The following is a 23,415-nucleotide window of genomic DNA, read 5'->3' as shown; positions in this document are numbered from 1 at the left end:
TGAGAAATCTGAAATAAATGAGAATGCTGGAGACACCCAGCAAGGTCGGGTGTGGGAATCAACAATGAACACAACAATTGAAGAAAGCCAACCTTTCCAGTTCTGATAGGTCATCGACATGTAGCATTAACTCCATTTCTCCCTCCACAAACGTTGCCTGGTCCAGACTCTTTTTTTTCCCCCCAGCAACTGCTTTGTTGTGTAACTCACAACTCCAGAGAAACAAAGGACTGCAGATGCTGGAATCTAGATGAAAAACCAACACGATACTGAAGGAACTCAACAGGTCAGGCAGCATCCGTGGAGAAAAACAGGCAGTCAATGTTTCAGGTCAGGACCCTTCTTCAGGGCTGAAGATAGGAAAAGGGGAAGCCCAATATATGGAGGGAAAAGCAGAGCAGTGAGAGGTGGACTAAAGAAAGGGGAGGCGGGGTGGGCACAAAGTGGTGATAGGTAGATGGAGGTAAGGGATAGTGATAGGCAGGTGTGGGGTAGGAGGGGAGAGCAGATCCACCTGGGGATGGGTCAAAAGTAAGGAGAGAAGATTAAAAAAGAGAGTTTACCCTCCCCTCCCCCCACCCTACCCCTTCTAGCCCCAACTCTATCCCCTGCCAAGTCTTTACCATCCCCCCTGACCCCGCCCCACCCCCCGAGGCTGAGAGGTCTGTTCTCAGCAAAGGCCTCGCCTTCGTACCTCTACACCCCCACCTCAACGAATTCCAAGCCCAGCATGATGCCGAGCTCTTTTTCTGCTGCCTCCACCTCTTCTTTCGGTAAAGAGTCCTCTTCCCCCTTCTAATGACCTGTTCTCCTGCCTCCAGCCCTCTTCTTCCACCTGGACTACCCCACCAGGCCTATTACCTCCCTGGACCTATTCACAGCCAACTGTGGGCACGACATCAGCCGTCTTGACTTTTCTGCTCCCCTCACCCACTCCAACCTCACCCCTTCTGAACGCTCCGCTGTCCACTCCCTCCCCACCAACCCTGACATAATCATCAAACCAGCCGACAGAGATGGTGCCGTGGTAGTCTGGTGTACTGACCTCTACCTTGCAGAGGCCAGACGCCAACTCTCGGGCACTTCCTCCTACCTACCCCTGCACCATGACCCCACCTAGGACCACCAGGACATTATCTCCCGCACCATCATTGACCTCATCACCTTGGGAGATCTCCCCACCCCCCCACAGCTACCAACATGATAGTCCTGCAACCTAGGACTGCCCGCATCTATCTCCTCCCCAAAATCCATAAGATGGGCCGTCTGGGCAGACCTATTGTCTCTGCATGCTCTTGCCTCATGGAGCTCGTATCCTCGTATCTGGACACTATCCTGCCCCCCCGGTCCGATCCCTTCCCACCTATGTCCGTGACACATCACACGCTCTCCAAATCTTCCATTGCTTTAAGTTCTCCGGCACGCACAACCTCATCTTCACCATGGACGGCCAGTCCCTATATACCTCCACTCCCGACCATGATGGCCTCACCACCCTCCACTTCTTTCTTGACCAGAGACAGGCCAGTCCCCTTCCACTAAAACTCTCCTCCGCCTGGCTGAACGTCCTCACCCAAAACAACTTCATTTTCGATTCCTCTCACTTTCTACAGACCAAGGGCGTAGCCACGGGCACTTGCATGGGCCCCAGCTATGCCTGTCTCTTCGTTGGCTACGTTGAACAGTTTCTGTTCCAAACCTACATCGGCCCCATCCCTCAACTTTTCTCTACTATATCGACGACTGCATTGGTGCCACCTCTTGTACCCATGCAGAACTCAACAGTTTCATAAATGTCGCCACAAATTTTCACTCCACTCTTCAATTCACTTGGACTGTCTCTGACACCTCTCCCTCCTTCTTTAATCTTTCCATCTCCATCTCAGGAGATTCCTTATCCACTGACATCTTCTACAAACCCACGGATGCCCACAGCTACCTCGATTACAGTTCCTCGCATCCTGTCTCTCGCAAGGACGCGATCCCTTTTTCTCAGTTTCTCCACCTCCGCCGCATCTGCTCTGATGATGAGGCTTTCCAGTTCAGGACATCCGAGATGTCCAACTTCTTTTCTAACCGTGGCTTCCCCCCAACTGTCTCAACTAAACAAAGTTGAGCCTAAGGAACTAATAAAAGAAGGGTGGCTTTAAGGATCAACTAAAAATCTAAGAGAAGTTTGTAGACAATTGTGGAATAGGAAATGCTCTTACAATTATATGAAGGAGTTGGAACATTGTCAAAGACTGTTTGAAGCACTGAAGGTTGCTCAAAGACAGATTATGAAGATTTCATGGGTATGACAGAAATATGAATTGAATACGATCTTCAATCCTGAAAATTCTTTATGATTTAAAATGAATAACTTAAAGAGAAAACTAGTGATATTAAACTAGATGAACATGTTGTTTTAGATAGAATTAGGAGCTTTAAAATAAATAGTCAAATAATATGAACTTGTAATTCCACAGAGTAATGGGACACGTGTTGTTTGAACTTCAAGCCAGCCTTTTTAATTAATCTTTGCACTCCAGGATGATCACACTTGGCTGGAAGGGAACTAACGTAGTGATGTAATGTCTTGTTTTAAAAAAAATATCCAAAAGGGACCCGAATAAATCTAAACATAATAAAGACTGACATCAACAAAAGGAAAGATGCCTGAGGGAATCATTAAAGATATATCATTTCTTGGATAGAGAAGATCATATTAAGGATATCCAACATAATATAATTACAAATCCAATTGTATTTTTTTCCCCAGAAGTTATGCAGATAGTGGATGAAGTTCTGCAGACAGCATACAGCATTTCCAGAAACCTAAAAGGCAGCACTTGGGCCTTTGCTAAAAGACTGAATGCTCTGGTATTAGTGGTAATGCACTGGGATAGATTTCAAATTGGCTGGCAAGACCTATACAGATAGTAGCTGTTAATACAATAACAAAATATAGTGGAAACACTCAGCATCTGTGGAAAGAAAAACAAATATTTCAAGTAAAAGAACCTTCAGTTAGTAGTTGTTGATCCATTTGGAGAGCAGAAAGCAATGATATCAGGAGAGATCAATGTTGGGGCCGTTGCCGTAGTATTTTTTGTTAAATTAGTCTAGATGAGGTGTGGGAGACACAATCTATAAATATGCAGAGGATATGAAATTTTCTGCAAATGTTTGGATTGTGCATGATGTTGACTGCTTCAATGAATCTCCCATATGTCAGAGGAATTTTAACTTGAATTAAATGGGAGCATAGTGGGTGCTGAATATTCTACATCCAGCAGGAATATGGAGAAAGTGCATCTGTTTCCAAAGGTTCATAAACAATGACTTGAAGTAATAGCTATAAAAAGGTACTGTGTGTATTTATGGGAAAACTGATCAAGGAACGGAGCATACTATTCTGTCCTTGATCTAGTTTTGGCCTTTTAACAAAATCAGCAAATCCTAATATTGAGGATTTTCTAGACTACTTTCCCGTGTTAAATACGTGTATCATTTCCAAGGAACGCTGATAGGATTGGGACACTACAAGGTTTAAGGTAAAGGAATTAGGCTAAGTGTTGACAGTTTATTAAGAACCAGAGGCAGGGGTAGGCCAGTGTTGAGGGGTGGGGGGGGGGGGGGGGGAGGGGGGGGGGTGGTGTGGGGATACGTTTTATGTTGCATTAAACCAAATCTACCTTGGAGGTCAAAAGTGGACCCGTTTCTGGTTGAGTTTGATATCACCCATCACAGAAGGATAGGTACTTGGGCCAGAGTGATCTCCTCTGGAGTAGTTTCAGTAACAGAGAGCAAACAGCAAAGATTTGCCCAGAACTCCCGCCCCTCAAATTGGCCTTTTATTTTAAAAAAACTCACAGAAGAGAGATTTTTTTTTAAATCGGCTCTGGCTGGGGTGCTTTACTATAATATTCAAGATACCATGATTTAATGGGACAAGCTGGATTGACCAGAGGGCTTTTACTTGTCCACCATTATGTTTACGTTCATATGAAACTGCCTTAAGCACATGCTTTAATTCATGACCAGAATTTTGTTCATTTTGCTTCTTCCTTAAAGAAAAAATCATTACCTTCCTGCAGTACATGCTGAATTTTTCCACTAGTATTTTGACCTTGGGGTGGTAGTGATGAACCAGATATCTACAACAATGACAGTATATTTTCTACATTTCTTTACAACGTAGGAGGCCATTTGGTCTATCAAATCTACGCTGGCTCACAAAGCAATCCCATTCCCCCTACTGGGGATTACACAGAGCAATCCCATTCCCCATCCCAAATCTGTAACCTATTCTCCAAATATTTTCATCAAATCTACCACCCACCTTTCTCCGGGGCAATTTATAGTGGCCAATTTAAGCTACCAACATGCACATCTTTTGGATGAGAGGGGAAACCGGAAAACCCAGGGGATATCCACAGAGTCACAGGGAGAACTTGTAAACTCTACACAGACAGCACATCAGGTTTGGATTGAACTCATGTTGCTGGAGCTGTGAGGTAGTGGCTCTATCAGCTACACCATTGTGCTGCATGACACCGTGGCTCAGTGCACGTGAATTTTTAGGATAAATGTAAAACCATTAGGATAGGAGGAAGAACTTCCTAGGACGTCAGAGTCAGGAAGCTTGCATTGGGAGTTATTTTAGAGGCCACCACAGTTTCTGATTTATCTAAATGATTTATTCAGGTTCACAATCCCAAACTTAGGATATACAGTGGAATTTGAAGAGTTGCCCAGAAAGCACATAATGAATTGCAAGTTATATACAACTGGGCAAAACTGTCACAGATGAATTGTTTTGCACAAAGCAGAGTGCTTGACATAATATGCAGCCCTTAAATGGTTTCGAGGTAAATTAGAATGAAGCAAAATCAGATGTTTTAGTGGACTTGACATGAAACAAGTTCTATCAATGGACTGCAAATAATAAAGGTAACAGACTGATAAAATACGCAGTCAAAACAAATGAATATAAATCAGAGCAGGAATCAACAACACTATGTACTGATAGATTGTACATTAAGTTCTGAACCCAGTTCCCACAAAGAGAAGGGAGATATTGAATTGCTGAAAGCAGTATAGAGTATTCAGTTTATCAACATCAGCATCAGGGGAATGAATTTTCAGAAAGAGTGAATTTTTTTGAGGGAGCACGGCTTGAGGCATCCAAATGATGTTTGGGAATGGAAAGGATGAATGTTAAATTAAGATTCCAGAACAGAATAAGGGACACAGATCCAAATGAATAAAAAGTTACCTTTTTTTTCCCCCTTTACATATACGCAATAGCATATAGTGAGCAAACTTGAGATAGATTTCTCAGTACAAGCAGTCCTCAGGTTATGACAGGATTCCGTCCCCAAGAACTGTTCAATAACCCTGAACTGTTTGTAAGTTGGAAATGAACAGAACCAGCGGTGACAGGAGAGCAAGCAGGCCGAGGAAGAGCAGCCTCCAGCTGGCCTCTCTGACTCAGTGAGTGAGCAACTGAGCAGGTCTGCTCAGTGCTCCCAGCTCTGCCTGACTTGACCCAGCCCCCGAATGATATGGCTCAAAGGGTGGGGGGGGGGGGGGGCGCGGAGGGTGGAGGTGGTGGAGAATGGATGCAGAAGTATTCCGTTCCCACCTGACAGAAGATGCCTGCAGTCCCACAGCAGCCAGCAAATCCAAAACCCATCCCCATCCACCCATCCCACTGGTCTCCCAAGCGCTCGCTCATAATTATGGGTTTCCATAAGTCGGGCATTTGTAACCTGGGGGAGGACCTGTATAAAGGAATAACCTCTCTGGATAGATGCATTCTGGCCTTCCTCAACTATTGTTATCTCACAATCTTATAAAGTTAATAACAGTCTATGTTTTACAATCCTTTCCCAATTCTGTGTGAAGTTACCTGAAGCTGCAATGATGGTCTATACAATTGGCTTTGTTTGGCACCAGAATAGGGACAAGGACTCCAAGCTTAGTTTTGATGGCTTCTCTGGTGAATTGCCAGCTGACATCTGCTACCTAACCTGACAGATCTATTAACAACCAGAGTGACAATGCAGAGCACGACCATAGTCAGCATAAACAAATCTTACTGCCCTTTCAACGAAGCTTTACATTTAAATGTTTAAAGTTATCGATAAAAGGACCAAAAGCAACAGAAGGAAAATAGTTTTCACATAGTTAGTTGTCACAATCTGTAATTCACCAATTCAAAAGGGAAACAAAGGCAGATTCTAGCATCACTATCAAGAGGGGTTCAGAACTTGATAGAAAAAAGTTGCAGGATTACAGGGAAAGAGACTGAGTTTATCACTTATATAGAGAGCTGGCATAGTCTTCTGCACTGTAAAAATTATTAATTCAAAGTGCATCAAAACTATATGCTTTTGTTTAAAATTCCACACATTTGACGATTACAGAAATTCAATTGCGGAGTTCTTGGACCTAAGAAATGTCAATGCTATAAAAGAATTCTAACAGATCTTTGTCCCCCCCAATAGTACTCAGCTCAGTTATCAAAACCTGGGCATTTCCTGAAATTATTCAATTATTAGGGAACTATATTGCCTAAAGTTACAAAAGTATGCTGTTAGTTATATGGTCTTATATGCATTTGCCTATATACTAATTTACATTTGAACTGTGAAGAACAAAATGCAACAGGTCAGCTACATACATTTTCCAAAACTGGCCGGCTGAGAGGGAACATTCCAAGTACAAGGCATGGATGAAGTATCAATGGTTTTAGTTCTAATCAATAGTGAATAGCAATAGCAATTTAAACAGATAAGTGAATAAGCTCATGGAAAAAGCAGCTCATGCAAAATTAAAGCCGTTCGGTCAAAGTACATTAACAAGATCAACACAATTAAAATTAAAAAACTAAATTTAATTACGAACACACTCATTGATTATAAACCTCTAAGATTTGTATTGCAACATCTTGAGAGCTTTATTTGCACTTTAATACCAACTGGGGAACGCAATATCTTTTTTTCCCCTATTGATACTGCAGGATTAAAATTAACTGCCATTTAAATTTAAGATTTTAATGCAGTATTTTTAGATTTTTCTTGGGTGCACCTTATATCACAAATAAGATAATTTAGAACACTTAAAGAAACAACTAACCATGTACAGTATAGACAAAGCAACACATCACTTGAGATTAAGCCTAACGGACACAAGATCCATGATGAATTTTGATACGAGCTTAACGCTTAAACATATGATCTCATAGATACCCACATTTCCTGTGGAGTTTCACCTTGTGCTCAAGTCTAATGAAGGATGTGAAAAACATTTGCGTTCTTATGACATTTAGAATGGAATTAATCTACGTCTTTTCTGTTTGCTCTGTAACATTTGGTTGTAGGGGAGAGGCACAGGGATAAGAAGGTAGATTTTTGATTGTCGATAATCAAGACAAAATGCTGCAACTCCAAATCGTGAAAATGAATGGGCATCAGAGTGAAAGCAAAACAGTGATAGCATTGATAACAAATAGGGAAAGTTGCAGACAATTAAGAGCAACTGTTAAAAGAGTAACAATTTTCCCCATATGCGAGTGTCACTACAGGAGCTCAAGCAGTTAAATCCATAAAAACCTATTACAAGTTGGATTCACACAAAAATGATTCACTTTTAAAATTTTAGATGAGTCATAAGTATCAACACTAAAGGAGGAATACAGCAGAGAAATTGGAGAAGCAATTTTGGAGAGAGAATTTATTACAAATTATTTTGGAGAAAGAGGTGGTGGGAAGAGGGAGTGAAATTGCTTCTGCCCTCACAAATTCTCTACACAACATGCTATAGTCATAGTAAAGGCAAAAGTTACTGATGTAAATCCCTTTGAAATACACAACTGGCACCTGAAGTACTTAAGATACAGGATTATTACTCAGGCAAAACCCTTAAATATGTTTCACTTAATATTTGGAACTGAGAAGGCTCTCCATCTTAGTCATTTACACACCTGTTCTTTGTAACGCTGAAGGACTTGATGTCGAATTAATCCAGTTTAAAATATCTAGAATTTATTTATTTTTGACGCAATGAGAAAATTCCTGTCAAATGGCAGAAACTATTTGAGAATGATCTGTTGTGTGAGAAGTGATGAGTGATGGAACTTGCAAAAAGTTGAATACCATTCAAACTGGAATCAAAACAGAGGTCTCCAGACTGCATTTTATTCAATATGTATGAATATTTGTGCCAGTATAGTGGTTAAGACTATAATTCACAGAACTATTGGAGTACAGGAGGTTATTTAACTTTATTTTCCTGGTAGTCTCTCTTTAAGCATCTATCCAATTCACTTTTGAAAGCCAGATCTGCTCTATTTCCATCATCCTTACTGGCAGTAGGATCCAGACTGTCATTTCTTTCTGCACAAATTAGTTCTTCCTCGCAGCCCCTCAATCTTTTGTCCTTAAAGTCTATGTTTTTTTGGTACTTGAACAAAATCACTAATGGGGGCAGCTTCCCGCAATTCATGCCATCTAAACCAGTCATGAACTTCTACAACTTTATTAGATCTCCTCTCAATTTAAGCTTTTTGTAGTTGAAATCCCTCAAACCAGAAAACATTCCATTAAATTTCTCTTGGACCTTCACAAGTGGCTATCAGAGATGAACTCAACACTTAAGATGATGCCTAACCAGTGTTTTGTCACGATTCAAAATAACCTCCCCGCTTTTGTATTCTATGCCTTCATTTATGAGGCCCAGGATACATGTGTCTTACTGACCACTCCTTTAATATGCTTTGAAACTTAAGGATTTATGCACCCAGGCATCTATAGAACCATGGAATTAAGCTGACATCGTTTTTTCTTGCTGCTTCTGTCAAAATGCATCACCACACTTTGCAGTACTGGAAACACTGAAGCCCCGATACATTAAAGGCACTATACAAATAGTTCTTGAACCGTGCAGTGCGTAGACACATCGGCAAGCAGTAGTTTTTGAAGCATTTCTAACAGGTTAAAATGAGTTCAATATTGTACTGCATTTGCCACAATTTTCCCAGTTTTATCTTACTTTTGACATTCTGTAGATGGTCATGATTATTGATTATAAACCTTTGCAGAGGAAAAAAGATCACCATACAGGACACAAGTTATACTGCAGAATTAAGCTAGAATTGGTTTGGTAATCTGTGTCACACAGGGGCAAGACAATTAAATGCAATACTCTGGCAGACACCCCAGTTGGAATTAGCCAACTCATCAAAGCCAGCAAGTCCTTATCCCAATAGTTTAGGTTTACTCCCCATGATACCTTTCTCCACTTGGTTTCACCGTACTTATGTTTAAAACAACTATTTTAACAGATTAGCAGAAAACATTCTTGAATGCCACTGAACCATACTGTTCATATGAGATATGCTTAACTGGAATTTCAAAGGCTGCCCTGTTTCTCAGCATGAATAAAGTCAGGCTTAATTGATACAACACTCACCTTCTGGGTGATCACAACAAAGTTGTGTGGTTTTCAATACACTTATGTTGGCAATACTCATAGGAGCGACAACTGCATGCACAAAAAATTCCTCAGAAAACAAAATAGTTTGAAATACTTTATTCTGAAATATGATACCAACATTTGCTTTCTCTTCTTAGTGGCTACTGTGGGTAACGATTTTGGGACACGCTATATTGTTGAAAGGATCATTACAAACTATATGCAAAGCTTCAAGGTTAGCATGGTGACCATCGTTTTCAACCTTGTTGGGATTAACAGCTAAAGCAGCCAGCTAACCAAATCACCAGGATTAAAAATTAATCTCCCAGATACTGCAGCAAACAATCCAAAAGGAAATTCAAAGTAGCACAGTTGTTTTTTCTTAGAATCTTTCTTTGAATACTTTATAAGAAATAAAGATATAGGACAATGGAAATAAAGGCTGTTGATTGGATTGGATGTTCAGTGGTAGGCGAGACCTCCAGAAATACCATCAACCAAAGCTGGTGACTCAGATGGCTCCACAAAACTGAAATTAAATCTGATTGTGACAACACATAGTTATGCTACTGGTTTCTTCCTGGATGCATTTCAAAATGTCAAATTACCAACCATGGGAATATAGAGAGTGAGAAAGTTGCATCTGGCTTTTGTGCTGTTAATTCCAGAATTCCAGATGCTTTTAATTCTAATTTCTGGCAGAGAATTAGAAAAGGAAAAGAAAGGTGAACAGGGCACCATACTGGGGGAGAATGAAGGGTAGAAATAAAGATAAAGCAGCCGACTTAAAAATAATAGGGATTGAACTAGGGAATCATACAAGAAAACAAAATTTGCTCAATACAACTGCTCACATATATTTATGACCATGTTAGCATTTGTGCTGATGCATGTGAAGTAAGAATTTACATTTATCTTCACATCACAGGGATATGGCTACCTTGAAGACCTTGTAGTAGATACCCCTGTTGATCTCCAGTGGGAAGAGGTTCTGCTCATCGGAGGAGCGAGCCCAGTTCACATACCGCAACCAATTGCCCTTGTTTGGATCTGTGGCATCAATACACATCCACCCGAATTGGGGGAAGTAAACCTGAAAGGAGAGAGTTGATCTTGGTTAGTGGTAAGTACTGAGCCAGTCCTCATCACCAATGTTAAGTAACCATCAACAAAACACTCGTTTTGTTTTATTTTGTGCCTATCAAGGGCCGGAAAGTACTGAAAAGAAGAATGGAAAGCCTCATTTTGAAAGGCAAACTGCCAGCCTTGGTAACAAGGAGGAACTCGGCAGGTCGAACAGCAACTGTGAGGGTGGGAGGAATTGTCGACATTTTGAGTTGAGACCCTGCATTAGGACCTGAAACAATTCTGCTCGACTGCTGAGTTCCTCCAGCAGACTGTTTGTTGCTCCAGATTCCAGCATCTGCAGTCTGCCAACCTTGATCCATGGGACTTGTGACATCCAAATACTTTCTATTCTGTTTTACTGCATACGAAACAGAACAAAACCCAAATCAAGGTTGATTAATCTCTCCCCCCCCCCCCCCCCCCCAGTATTTGATAAACTACAACTTAATACTGAAGCGTAGAGTTTTTAAGGAAGAACTTCCCCTGCTGTTGATAAATGAAGGATAACCAATGCTGGTTTCCTACACTTTCTCCTGAGTATTTGGGGATGGTGCAGGAGGCAGTGTGGGGTGGGGGTTAGGTGGTAGTCATGGTTGCTGGTAGGCCTATAAAAGGAAAATGGAAATCCATTTTGTGATGGGAACTACCAAGCAAAACCCCACTCTCACTTAATTTGACCTTTCCAACATGGTCACTGGATGAGCACTTAATTGTTAAGACAAAAACAAGGGAGAACACAAGCCTAAATGAGGTGCAAATTAGTCCTTGTTTGCCAATGCTAAATTGGTGGCATAATATCAGCTGTTTTGAGCACTCACCACTCATGATACTCAGTTCCATTGATTCTCATGACAGTTTTGGGAGGGGAATGTTATGGCAAGCCTATACAACAATGCCAATAGTAACCAAAGATGAATCTTCATGCGCAGATCATTGCAAGTCAATAACTAACAATGTTCAGACAGTGACAATTCACCTGGAGAGTGAGCAAGAGTCTAGAAATGGTACAACTGGCACATTGACTCATCTTCAAAATAGAAAAGAAACTGACAAAGTTAAAAGGTCTTTTATCTAAATGAAAGAACAAAGACCAGAAAACACTGATGGTAGTTCTTTATAGGCGACCAAATAGTGGGTGTGACGTGGCATAACTCGGGAAGTAGAGAAGCATGTAACAGAGGTGTATAGTAAACCTGAGGGAAATTAATTTACATAAAAAACTGGACAAATCAAATTAGTAGTGAAGGTCATGATGAATTCATGGAATGTAACTGAAAGGTTTTCAAGATCAATATGCTGAGGAACTAACTAGAGAAAAGGATATTTTAGATCTTGTTTTGTGTGACAAGAAAGGGTTAATTGAAACAGAAATCTTGCTATGAAACTGTGAAAGTTTGAGGAGAAAGTTGGCTATAGCTGATACATTGAAAAGTATAACAGTGGACATGCAAGCATTTGAAAAAAATAGTACATAATTATCAGAGGAAAAAAACTATTTCTTTAAGGTACAAAAACCTGAATAGAAAAGTTGACTCTCCAAGGCTGACACTGGCACTGCCTCACCACTTTAAGGACCCGTGTTTGATCCTGACCTCAGGTGTTCGTGTAGGGTTTGCACCTCCTCTGTGACCAGGCAAGTTTCCTTTGGTAGCTCCAGTTTCCTCCCACATCCCAAAGAAGTGCTTGTAGGTTAATTGACCACTGTAAAAATTACCCTTTAGTGTTGGCTCATGTCAAAAAGAATCAAAGAGGATCTGATGGAAATGTGAGAGAGAGAGAATAAATTGTAGATGTATAGGGAATAAGAGGGGCAGGGAGATTATTAGCATTGCTCACCCAGGAGATAGTGTGGACCTGATGGGCCAAATAATCTCCTGTGTCGTTATAAGATAAAGATAGTTTTCAATCCCAGGAAGTAGCTGATAAATTGGCAGAAATAGCAGTAGGCCTGAGGATCAGGAGCATTTTAGAGCTCAGCAGAGGACCACCAAGCACTGATGAAGAAAGGCAGAATACAAGAGTAAACCAACAAGAGAACATCAAAACTGACTGAAAGAGCTGCTGTAGGCATGTAAAAAAGTAAAAGGCCAGGTGAGGACAAGAGTGCTCTTCTTTACAGGCAAAGATGGGAGAACTTATAATGGGGAATAAGGAAATAGCAGAGAAATTAAACAACTACTTTGTGTTTGTCTTCACAGAAGACCAAAACCTGCCAGAAATATTGGAGAACCAAGGGCCTACAAAAAAATATTTGACTAATCTTTGAGGATTTGATTAGCAGAATAGACAAGGGGAAGGCTGGCCAACAAGAGCACAAAGAATATACTGACGTGCATTGAGAATTGATTATCAAAGACAGGGAATAAAAAGATTGTTCTCAGGGTGGCAGGCTGTGACTGTTGGAGGACCACAAAGATCAGTGGATGGGCCCCAGCTACACACAATCTGTATGGACACACAGTGGCTTCAATATGTACCACTTACAGAAAGGACTGGGTTACTCCCCTCTGTTGCTAACCCAGTCTACTCCAACAGCACCTCCCAAACTCGTGACCTCAACAAATGAGAAGGTCAAAGACAGCAGGTATGTGGAAACATCACTACCTACATCCCCCAAGTCTGACACCATCCTGATTTGGAAATACATTTCTGGTCCTTCATTGTCACTGGACCTAAATCCTGGAACTCCCCTCCGCAACAGCAGAAGAACTGCAGTTCAAGGGTCAGTGCCACCTTCAGGAGCAATTAGGGATGGGCAATAAATGCTGGCCCTGCCGGTGAACCCAGATCCCCCAAAAGATGAATAAAATAATGGGCAAACGGAATCTTAGGAATAGAAAGGTAACAAAATCGAAATCAATTCTGTTTCCTACATATTGATGAGGAATGCTGTCAGTTTGGGTGCTTCACAAAGTTCCTCAATTAAAATGAAAGATATTCAGTACAAGTCAAAGATTACTGTCCATTATATTCAAAATAGCAGCTGATACATTTGCAGGATGATTAACACAATCCTCTTTGCTACCTCTGGCACCTGATTTATTGAGATCCTTTAAGCAGGAATCCAATCCCATGTTGGTTCAGGATCAGTGAGAATTCCTTCCTGTGTAGCAACATTGTAGAGAAACACGTGTTGCTCTGATAGACTTTTCCCAATGGAAAATTTTACCAGAAATACTAGTGAGGGAAAAAAAAAATCACACCTACAGAGGTCCCAGTATTTTAATTGTTCCCAGACTGCAGGGGTTAATGCCCATTACAATTGGATTGGTAAATTACCTCTGTGGCCAGTAGTTAAGAATCAACCATATAGATGTGGCTCTGCAATCAGTCATTGCCCAGTACAGTTAAAGACAACACATTTCCTTCAGTGAAGAGGGAATCAGATGCCCTTTTTTTGTTAAAATGATGGTCCAATAGTTTTGTAGGTACCATTACTGAAACAAGTTTTATTTTGTAAAATCCAGATTTATTTAATTTCTTGAATTTATATTCCCCAACTCCTGTGGCAGGACTCAAATGCATTTCTCTGGATCAATAAACCAGGCCCCTGGATACAAGAGACGCATTTTAACCAGTGCTGCTCTTCAAGCACTATTTGACTTCAAATCTGTGAAATTATTCTATTGTCTTACAAAATTTCTACATCCCAATAATCTCACAATTCCTTCAGGTGGCAAGATTTGCTTCAAAAGGTTTAACTAAAAGAGAGATTTATGGATTTAACCTTGTGTTTCTTTTTGAATATATTCATTTAAATAGATTAAATATATTTATGGAATGTGGATCTCACAAGCAATGTCTAAACCGAGGAGGCAGTGAAAAGTCAATCATATTGGTGGGTCTAGAGTCACAAAGGGCAGAGTGAGTAAGGATGGCAGATAGCCATCCCTGAAAGCAAACTAAACAGGCTTTAATGGCAGTCTGGTGGTTTCCTATCATCATTACTGAGACTAACTTTTTTTTAGTTTACAGCTTTATTGAATGACCTGAATTTAAGTTCCCCAGACACCATCCAACCTCATATCTTTGGATCAATCATCTAGAATTCTAGCTGCCAACAACCACGATGCTACTGTGCCCGATGAGAGTTAGAACAAAGCACTGTTTCATAGATCTGCGTGACTAAATTTTCACTGTAATCCCTCAAACAAAAGTAGAGGGCACTTTACCTCATCTGGAACATTGTAAATAGTCACTCCCTTTTCATAATACACTCTTTGCAGCAACCTTGATTCTTTAAATGAGTAAGCACTCAGTCCTGTATGGTACAGATTAGGATAGTTCCATGTATGGGCCAGTGCAGAGTTCAAATCAACTAATCTCAGCACTGTTAAGAGACAAAATCATTTGCCTTCATGTCCCTAATTGAGAAATTGGAGTGGAATAAGAGCAAAATTTTCCAATTATTTACCAGCATTCCTCATTGGAAATTTGCATGTGCAGCCAGACTTGGCTATAATATCACGAATATTCAAATACTTTGGCAACACTCAAGTCTAGACTCTCACAGAGGATGGGGTCAAGGTGCCGGGATGGCTGTTGACATCCACTGAATTGTACAATTCGCAATCTAATTAGAAAAGGAGAACGAGAAGAAAATAGGGACAATATTTAAGTGCAACTGGTACATACTGTTAATTATACTTTAACTGAAAGTAATTCAAACTGAGGATTCAGTTAGCAGCTACACAAAAGGAAAAGTCCACTCTGATCCTTCCCAAATGCATATTGCAGCTGACTGAAGATGGGATGACCTTGGTTGTGGACAGGAGGTGATACAGAATATACAGTGTCCTATTTGTCCCATGGATTAGCTCCACTTCAGCAGGAAGTTTGTTGCCAAGGTGCAACATTATGGCAAGGAAGGACAGAGAGAAGAGTTGGGCTGGTGACACAGCCTTGCTTGACACCAGTCTGCAGTGAAGTTGGATCTGTTGCAGATCTATCAGCTAAGATCACAGCTCATGGAAATTAGACCCTTTTAAGTCTTTAAACCGTCAAACATTAGTAATTTGGGGGAATCTGGAAGTTCCGACATTCAAAACGCAGGAAGTTAATGTGTGTTCAGCAACAGTTAGAAATTGTTTGTTGTTCATTATTGCAAAGTTATTGAAGAACTAGAGTCAGGAAGTGTCATTGAAATTTTATCGGGCTTTGATGCAAACAGACCTGGGCAGTGTGCACACCTTTAGCTACACCTTGCCTTGGGGACGGTACAGCATAGATTCAAATGATCAATTCTTGGGAATAAAAAGGATGTCCCGGGGAAAGGTAGAGTTACATCAGCCCACGCTGGAGCTTAATGAATGAGAGGTGATCTCCCTGAGCTACAGTATGCAAGATTCAGAGACACATTGGCAGGGTAAATGCTGATAGACTGGTTGATGGGTTTAGATCCAGGGATTAAATTGCAGGATTAGAGATTAGATATTTATGACTAAATGACAAGAAGGGTGTGAATGCAATAGTTGTATGTGTCCAAGGCTGAGAACAACAGATTGTATGACTCATCATGGAGATTGGTTGGTAAACTGGTGAGTCTTGACCTTACTGAATGGCAGAGGGGACAGGATAACAAACTCTTGCTCCTATTGTGTTGTGCACTTGTAATTTTCAAAATGTTTGATATTCGTGAGCTTTTCCTAAGAACAAAAAAATCTCGTCTCCCTAGAGCTGCAAGATTAAGTAGCTAAAATAATGTTGGGGGGGGTGGGGACATTATATCCTATAAAGAACATACACTCCATTCTGTCCAACTGTGCATCAGTTAATCCTTTAAGAATATAGTATAAGGAATGGGAACAGGAATAAGATTTTATGATTCATGAGCTCCTCTCGTGTTTCTGAACTCCAGAGCACATCGGTCCATTCTACTTACTCTCTTATCATTGCAGAGACCCCTCATCACAGCAGTCAGTCTAGTGGAACTTTGCTGCACCTGTTCTGAAAGTAAGTGTATCCTTTCTTGGGCAATGCTGGATGCCTGATTACATTGAACAGAATTCCATCTTTATAATCCTTCATATACCACCCTAGCATTCACACACATTTGCCTGCACTTTGACTTATAATCTTGAATCCCAGTTATTTTTTGAAGCAAGCTTTACATTAAAAATATTAATTTAATAGGCATTGTTCAACAGATATTTGTTCAATACTTTTCTCCAAAAAGTCCTTAACAAAAAAAAAGACAATTTATCTACATGCAGGAACAGTTCTAATTTCAGGCCTTCTGTGAACCAAAAGAACTCTCAAGCACAGGCAATTGAGAGCCACATCACCACATAAAACGTACTTTTCCTGAAAGGTCTCACTGGAATACATATTGGATAAACAGCCTGAAGATAACATCCTTATTTTATTATTTCTCGCCATCGCTAACTTGGCTTAGTGGGCGAATGAACAAAGCTTGGGTTGATTCGGAGTCTGAGACATGTGATTTCAAAAGGAAATACAATATCTGGCAAGCTATGTACTTTGCATGAGGACATGCTTTGTCACAAACAATATTAAATTGCAGTGTGTTTCTCAATAGGAACCTTAAATGGAAACAGAGTTCAATTTGCAGTTCTCCGATAAATTCCTTGAACAAATTCTATTTACTTAATAACAGGAAACTGTAAAAGGACTGCTCAACCTATGCACAAGAATGCATTGAGTATTGTATTTTATGACATTGGTTAGTTAGTAGTTTTCTCAGTTCACAACCTTTGGGTAGATGGGGATATGCCAGAGGACCTCTGGTAACTGTATCATCTTCCATAAATCCTTGTGGCAGACAGGAGGGAGGTGCCTCTGTAGTTACTGCAGTCAGAAAGTCATTGCCAGAATCCTCAATCAAATCCTCCCCTGGCCCAAAGAACTGGTCCCCAAATCTCATGGATTCTCTCCATCCGGATGCACAGTGGACTTGATTTTCAACCTGGCAGCCATACCAAGTGAAATGTAGGGAACAGCATCACTGAAGTCTTTGACCTCATTGGTCCAAAGGAATCATGGAAAGTCCTTTTCAAATTTGGCTGTCTGCAGAAATGTGTCTCCATCCTATGTCTGATTCACTACGGTATACAGTGGCATGCAAAAGTTTGGGCACCCCAGTCAAAATTTCTGTTACTGTGACTAGTGAAGTGAGTAAAAGATGACCTGATTTCCAAAAGGCATAAAGTTAAAGATGACACATTTCTTTAATATTTTAAGCAAGATTACTTTTTTATTTCCATCTTTTACAGTTTCAAAATAACAAAAAAGGAAAAGGGCCTGAAGCAAAAGTTTGGGCACCCTGCATGGTCAGTACTTAGTAACACCCCCTTTGGCAATTATCACAGCTTGTAAACGCTTTCTGTAGCCAGCTAAGAGTCTTTCAATTCTTGTTTGAGGGATTTTCGCCCATTCTTCCTTGCAAAAGGCTTCTAGTTCTGAGAGATTCTTGAGCCGTCTTGCATGCACTGCTCTTTTGAGGTCTATCCACAGATTTTCGATGAAGTTTAGGTTGGGGGACTGTGAGGGCCATGGAAAAACCTTCAGCTTGTGCCTCTTGAGGTAGTCCATTGTGGATTTTGAGGTGTGGTTAGGATCGTTATCCTGTTGTAGAAGCCATCCTCTTTTCATCTTCAGCTTTTTTTACATACGGTGTGACGTTTGCTTCCAGAATTTGCTGGTATTTAATTGAATTCATTCTTCCCTCTGCCAGTGAAATGTTCCCCGTGCCACTGGCTGCAAACACAAGCCCAAAGCATGATCGATCCACTCCTGTGCTTAACCGTTGGAGAGGTGTTCTTTTCATGAAATTCTGCACCCTTTTTTCTCCAAACATACCTTTGCTCATTGCGGCCAAAAAGTTCTATTTTAACTTCATCAGTGCACATGACTTGTTTCCAAAATGCATCAGGCTTGTTTAGATGTTCCTTTGCAAACCTCTGACGCTGAATTTTGTGGTGAGGACGCAGGAAAGTTTGGAGCAAAAAGGGTGCAGAATTTCATGAAAAGAACACCTCTCCAACTGTTAAGCAAGGTGGTGGATCGATCATGCTTTGGGCTTGTGTTGCAGCCAGTGGCACGGGGAACATTTCACTGGTAGAGGGAAGAATTAATTCAATTAAACACCAGCAAATTCTGGAAGCAAACATCACACCGTCTGTAAAAAAGCTGGAGATGAAAAGAGGATGGCTTCTACAACAGGATAATGATCCTAAACACACATCAAAATCCACGATGGACTACCTCAAGAGGCACAAGCTGAAGGTTTTGCCATGGCCCTCACAGTCCCCCGACCTAAAAATCATTGAAAATCTGTGGATAGACCTCAAAAGAGCAGTGCATGCAAAATGGCCCATGAATCTCACAGAACCAGAAGACTTTTGCAAGGAAGAATGGGTGAAAATCCCCTAAACAAGAATTGAATGACTCTTAGCTGGCTATAGAAAGCGTTTACAAGCTGTGATAATTGCCAAAGGAGGTGTTACTAAGTACTGACCATGCAGGGTGCCCAAACTTTTGCTTCGGACCCCTTTCCTTTTTTGTTATTTTGAAACTGTAAAAGATGGAAATAAAAAAGTAATCTTGCTTAAAATATTAAAGAAATGTGTCATCTTCAACTTTATGCCTTTTGGAAATCAGGTCATCTTTTACTCGCTTCGCTAGTCACAGTAACAGAAATTCTGACCAGGGGTGCCCAAACTTATGCATGCCACTGTACATGATGAAATCTTAAGCAATGGGTCCACAACACATACAATCTCAGCGCACACTTGGTGTTAAGCAAGGCTGCATCGTCGCCTCAACACTTTTCTCAATCATTCCTGCCACATCTTTGCATCTCGCCTTCAACAAACTTCCCACTATTCTGGAGCCAATCTACAGGAAAAATGGGACACTGTTCAACCTCCATCACTGCCAGTCCAGAAGGTCATCCCAACTCCAGCCATCAAACAGCAGAATGCAGACATCACATGCACATCTGAAGGCCAACTCACCATCGAATGATTCACTGAAGCAAAAGAGAAAGAGCCTTATTCTTATCTTATACTTATCTGCAAAACAAAAAGGTTCTCTACCAACCTGCTGTACAACACTCCCAAAAAGGTTCATGAAGAGATCCGAGAAAACATGGACAACTTCCCACGTTTTGGAAACCACTTCCCAAAGGCGGCAGATATCGATGAAGAACTCATCATCACCTTCCGTGCACCCACACAGCCTTTGGCTGCCTGAAGAAAAGGATGTTGGAAACGTCAAGCCTAGCACAAAACACATGATCTACTGGGCAGCAGTTATTCTCCTAAAGTTCTGGAGAGATACCATCAATGCTGTCTCTGGTGAAACTTCCACCGCCAGGATAATCAGCATCCTCTCTCAGGCCAACATACAACATCCCAAAATTGAGGCTCTATTACTCTCCCTCAGCTCCAAACCACATCATTTGTCTGCCTGACATCAGACTCTCAAATTAGACACTCTAGTCCCAGGTATGTCATGGGAATAGGTTATCAGGTAGATAGTGGACAAGATTCAAAGATGTACTCAAATACCCTTGAAAATAATTTCATACCCACTGACTTTAGATCCTGGCAGCCCAAGTTATAGCAGAGCCCCAAATCCAATTACTGTTAAGTCTGTTCTGCTCAACACCATACTTGCTACAAATCGATCCTAATGTGGTTGTCGGGGAGTCAGCGGAGACACTTCTTTACCAAGTTCAAAATATGGAGAACAGAGCTGAAGGGAAGTTTTATACAACAGACAGTAGTTGAGTGGGTTCACCTTGTTCATAGATCATTTCAACAGGAAAGGCCATTCAGTCCATCAAGTTCACAGAGTCATACAGGACAGAAACAGGCCCTTCGGCCTACTGAGTCTGTGCTAACTATCAAACACACATTTACACTAATCCTACATTAATCCCTGATTCTCCCCATATTCCCATCATCTTCCCCTAGATTCTATTATTTACTTGCACACCAGGGGCAATTTACAGTGGCCAACCAACCTACTCATCACTGGGATGTGGGAAGAAACCAGAACACTTGGCGGTGAGGGTGAACTCACATGTTCACAGGAAGAATGTACAAACTCCACAGCGACAGCACCAGACGGAGATCAGGACTGAACACAGAAGCTGTGGGGCAGCAGCTTCACCAGTTGCACCACTGTGCTGCCCCCAACTTTCTGTACAGCAATCCAGTCAGAACAATTCCCCTGCTCCCCACATGCAAATCCGTAATAAAAAAAAATCTAAACAGGACAGCAAGTAACCATTTCAACACCTGGTACCTATTTGTCAGCACATTCAAATCCCACTGCAGAGCCACAAATATCCAGGCTGATACCCCAGTGAAGTACTGAAGGAATGCCACACTGTGTTTGAGATTCTGATGTTCAGATGTTAAACAAAGGCAGCATCTGTTCTCATAGGTGGAAGTTAAAAGATTCTGTGATACAACTCCAAAGAGCAGGGCAGTTATTCTTGTAGTCCAGGCTAACACTTCTCTCTCCTCCAACATTGCAGAGATATGGTCCTTAACATGTGGCAGCTTGGCCTTGGTGTGCAAATTGACCGGCAACATCAATATCAGCATCATCTTGTATTTATAAACATTGTCTTCTTAAGCAGTCAGGGATGACCACTCCAGTTCTATGGGCTCTGAGGTGGCTGATGAGGCCAATGTGCAGGGTCTGCATCAAGGTTGGCAGCAGACTTTTGATGGGGCAAATGGGTGGGCAATATAGGAGGTGCTACCCTCCTCCTGCCGTTTCAGTGGGCTTGAGACCACCATAATCCCAAATACTCCTCCTCCACTGGGTGATCAAGGCCCAGAGATTCTCAATTCAGTAGGGAGGTTACAACTATTCCAAGGAAGGTCTTGAATCATTTCCTCTCTCTGCCCGACAATCAGTAGTCAGAACAGAGCCCTGAATAGCGGGCATGTTTTGGGAGTCTGGTGTCAGGCATGCAAACAATTAGCCTGCCCGCCGGAGCTGGCTAAATATATCAGAGCATCAGTGTTGGGCACGCTGGCCTGGAATAGAATGCTGACATTGGTTCACAGCCTGCCAGTGGATTTGGAGGATTTTGCCTTGGCAGCTGGTGTCATCTCTCCTGTACTATGAAGTACCTGCTGTAGGCAAGTCCACATCTCAAGAGAGTAAAGGACAGCTGCCCAGTAGACCACAAACTTGGTGCCAGGTTTGAAGTCTCGATCTGCAAACACTATTCCTTACACATCTCAAGAAGCTTCAAACATAAGATAATGGCACGTGAGCGTTGGCCTAAAGCTTAGTTTAAAGCGGTAGGGAAGTATGGGAAGTGTAGAAGCGGAGGGCTTTAGGAAGGCAAAACTTTCGTGCTGAGACAAATGAAGAAATTCAACTTAAGACCATAAGATATAGGAACACAATTAGGCTGATCAGCCCATCGAGACAGCTCCGCCATTCGGTCATGGCTGATTTTTTTTCCTCAACCCCAACCTATCAAGAACCTATCAATCTCTGCCTTAAATACAGCCAACGACTTGGCCTCCACAGCCCTCTTTGGTAACGAGTTCCACAGATTCACCACCCTCTGGCTGAAGAAATTCCTCCTCTCAGTTCTAAAGGGGTGTCCCTTTATTCTGAGGCAGCCAAACTTCAGAATGATCAGGGTGCCAGACTGGAGGGTCACAGATCAGACGACTGACTGGACGAGATTCTGCAGACAGGGAACTTTGGAGACATGAGTGGGAACTTAAATGGGGCAGCAAACATGGGGGTAACGGGTGAAGGGGATTGCTGTGAATTACAACACAGGTCGCAGTATTGTGTTGACCACAATTATGAAAAGTAAAATGGTCAGGAGAGCAATGGAGTCAAGTCTCGTCAAAGAGACGTAAATGAAGGCGTTAGCAGGTGAGTGGGTGCAGGAGTGTGCAGAAATACAAAGTCTATTGATGGATCAGGTACAAGGTCTGAAGCTCGTCCTGTGGTCACACGGCGTTACTTAGTTTCAGACTGTTCATGGGAAGGGATAAGTGAAGACAATGCTTTCGATTTCACAATACTACAGGCCCTCCCTGGGTTATGAATGCCCGACTTATAGACCCTATACACACGAACGAGCGTTTGGGAGACCGGCGGGATGGATGGGGATGGATTTGCTGGCTGCTCTGGGGCTACAGGCATCCTCTGCAGGGTGGGACCAGGCCATTACGTGTCCCTCATCTCCCCCAACCGATCCCCTCCCCACCCCCGAGCTGCAACAATCGACTTTGCACCACTCTCCCGCGCCTGCTCACTCTCCTGTCACAGCTGTTACAGCGATCCACACACTGCTTTCATTTCCAACTCACAAAAAATTCAGGCTATGAACAGTTCTCAGGAACGGAATCCTGTCGTAACCCAGGGACTGCCTGTATTTCCCAATGGACATCGGGTGAAGAGCCTGACTGTTTAGTCAGTGAAGGGCTCTAGGCAGTTAGTGAAGTAAAGCCAGGAATCTGTACATGTGATCACTGACATGGTGGAGAGGCCCATGTGTTCTCATGACCCTCAGGCTGACCATGCCTGAGGCCCGATACTCCTGTTAAGGTCACTTGTGGCAAAGGTTCCAGACCAAGTGTGGTCCAACCTCCGAAGCCCCCAACAGGGGAACGGACAATAGGCAGAGACATCTACTCCTGTAAAGTCAGACGAGGGTTAAAACGTGGGAGGATATCTTCTGTCGTCTTCACTGCTTTGCCACTGGTTCTAGATCACCTACATGTATAGCGTGTGCAGTTGTTCAAGGCATGCCAGCTTCCCACACCAAAACAAATGCCATGCTCAGCTTCCACCATGTGAAGATGCCACACA

At 41.9% G+C, this 23,415-nt stretch overlaps 1 protein-coding gene across 4 annotated transcripts in view; it reads right to left on the bottom strand.

Moving 5' to 3' along the window:
- prdm2b (PR domain containing 2, with ZNF domain b) overlaps window positions 1–23,415 on the bottom strand; it is a 129,744-nt gene that overhangs the window by 44,769 nt on the left and 61,560 nt on the right. For 3 of the 4 annotated variants that reach the window (XM_052039414.1, XM_052039416.1, XM_052039415.1), the window contains exon 5: window positions 10,403–10,555. In XM_052039414.1, the coding sequence (XP_051895374.1) occupies window positions 10,403–10,555 (153 nt within the window). Of the gene's footprint in view, window positions 1–10,402; window positions 10,556–19,650; window positions 19,800–23,415 lie in introns of all 4 variants that reach the window. The other variant, XM_052039417.1, reaches the window with a different exon arrangement.

This window comes from Pristis pectinata, chromosome 26 (genome assembly GCF_009764475.1).
Source record: "Pristis pectinata isolate sPriPec2 chromosome 26, sPriPec2.1.pri, whole genome shotgun sequence".
Lineage (NCBI taxonomy): Eukaryota > Metazoa > Chordata > Chondrichthyes > Rhinopristiformes > Pristidae > Pristis > Pristis pectinata.
This window is presented reverse-complemented; position numbering and strand designations above follow the sequence as displayed.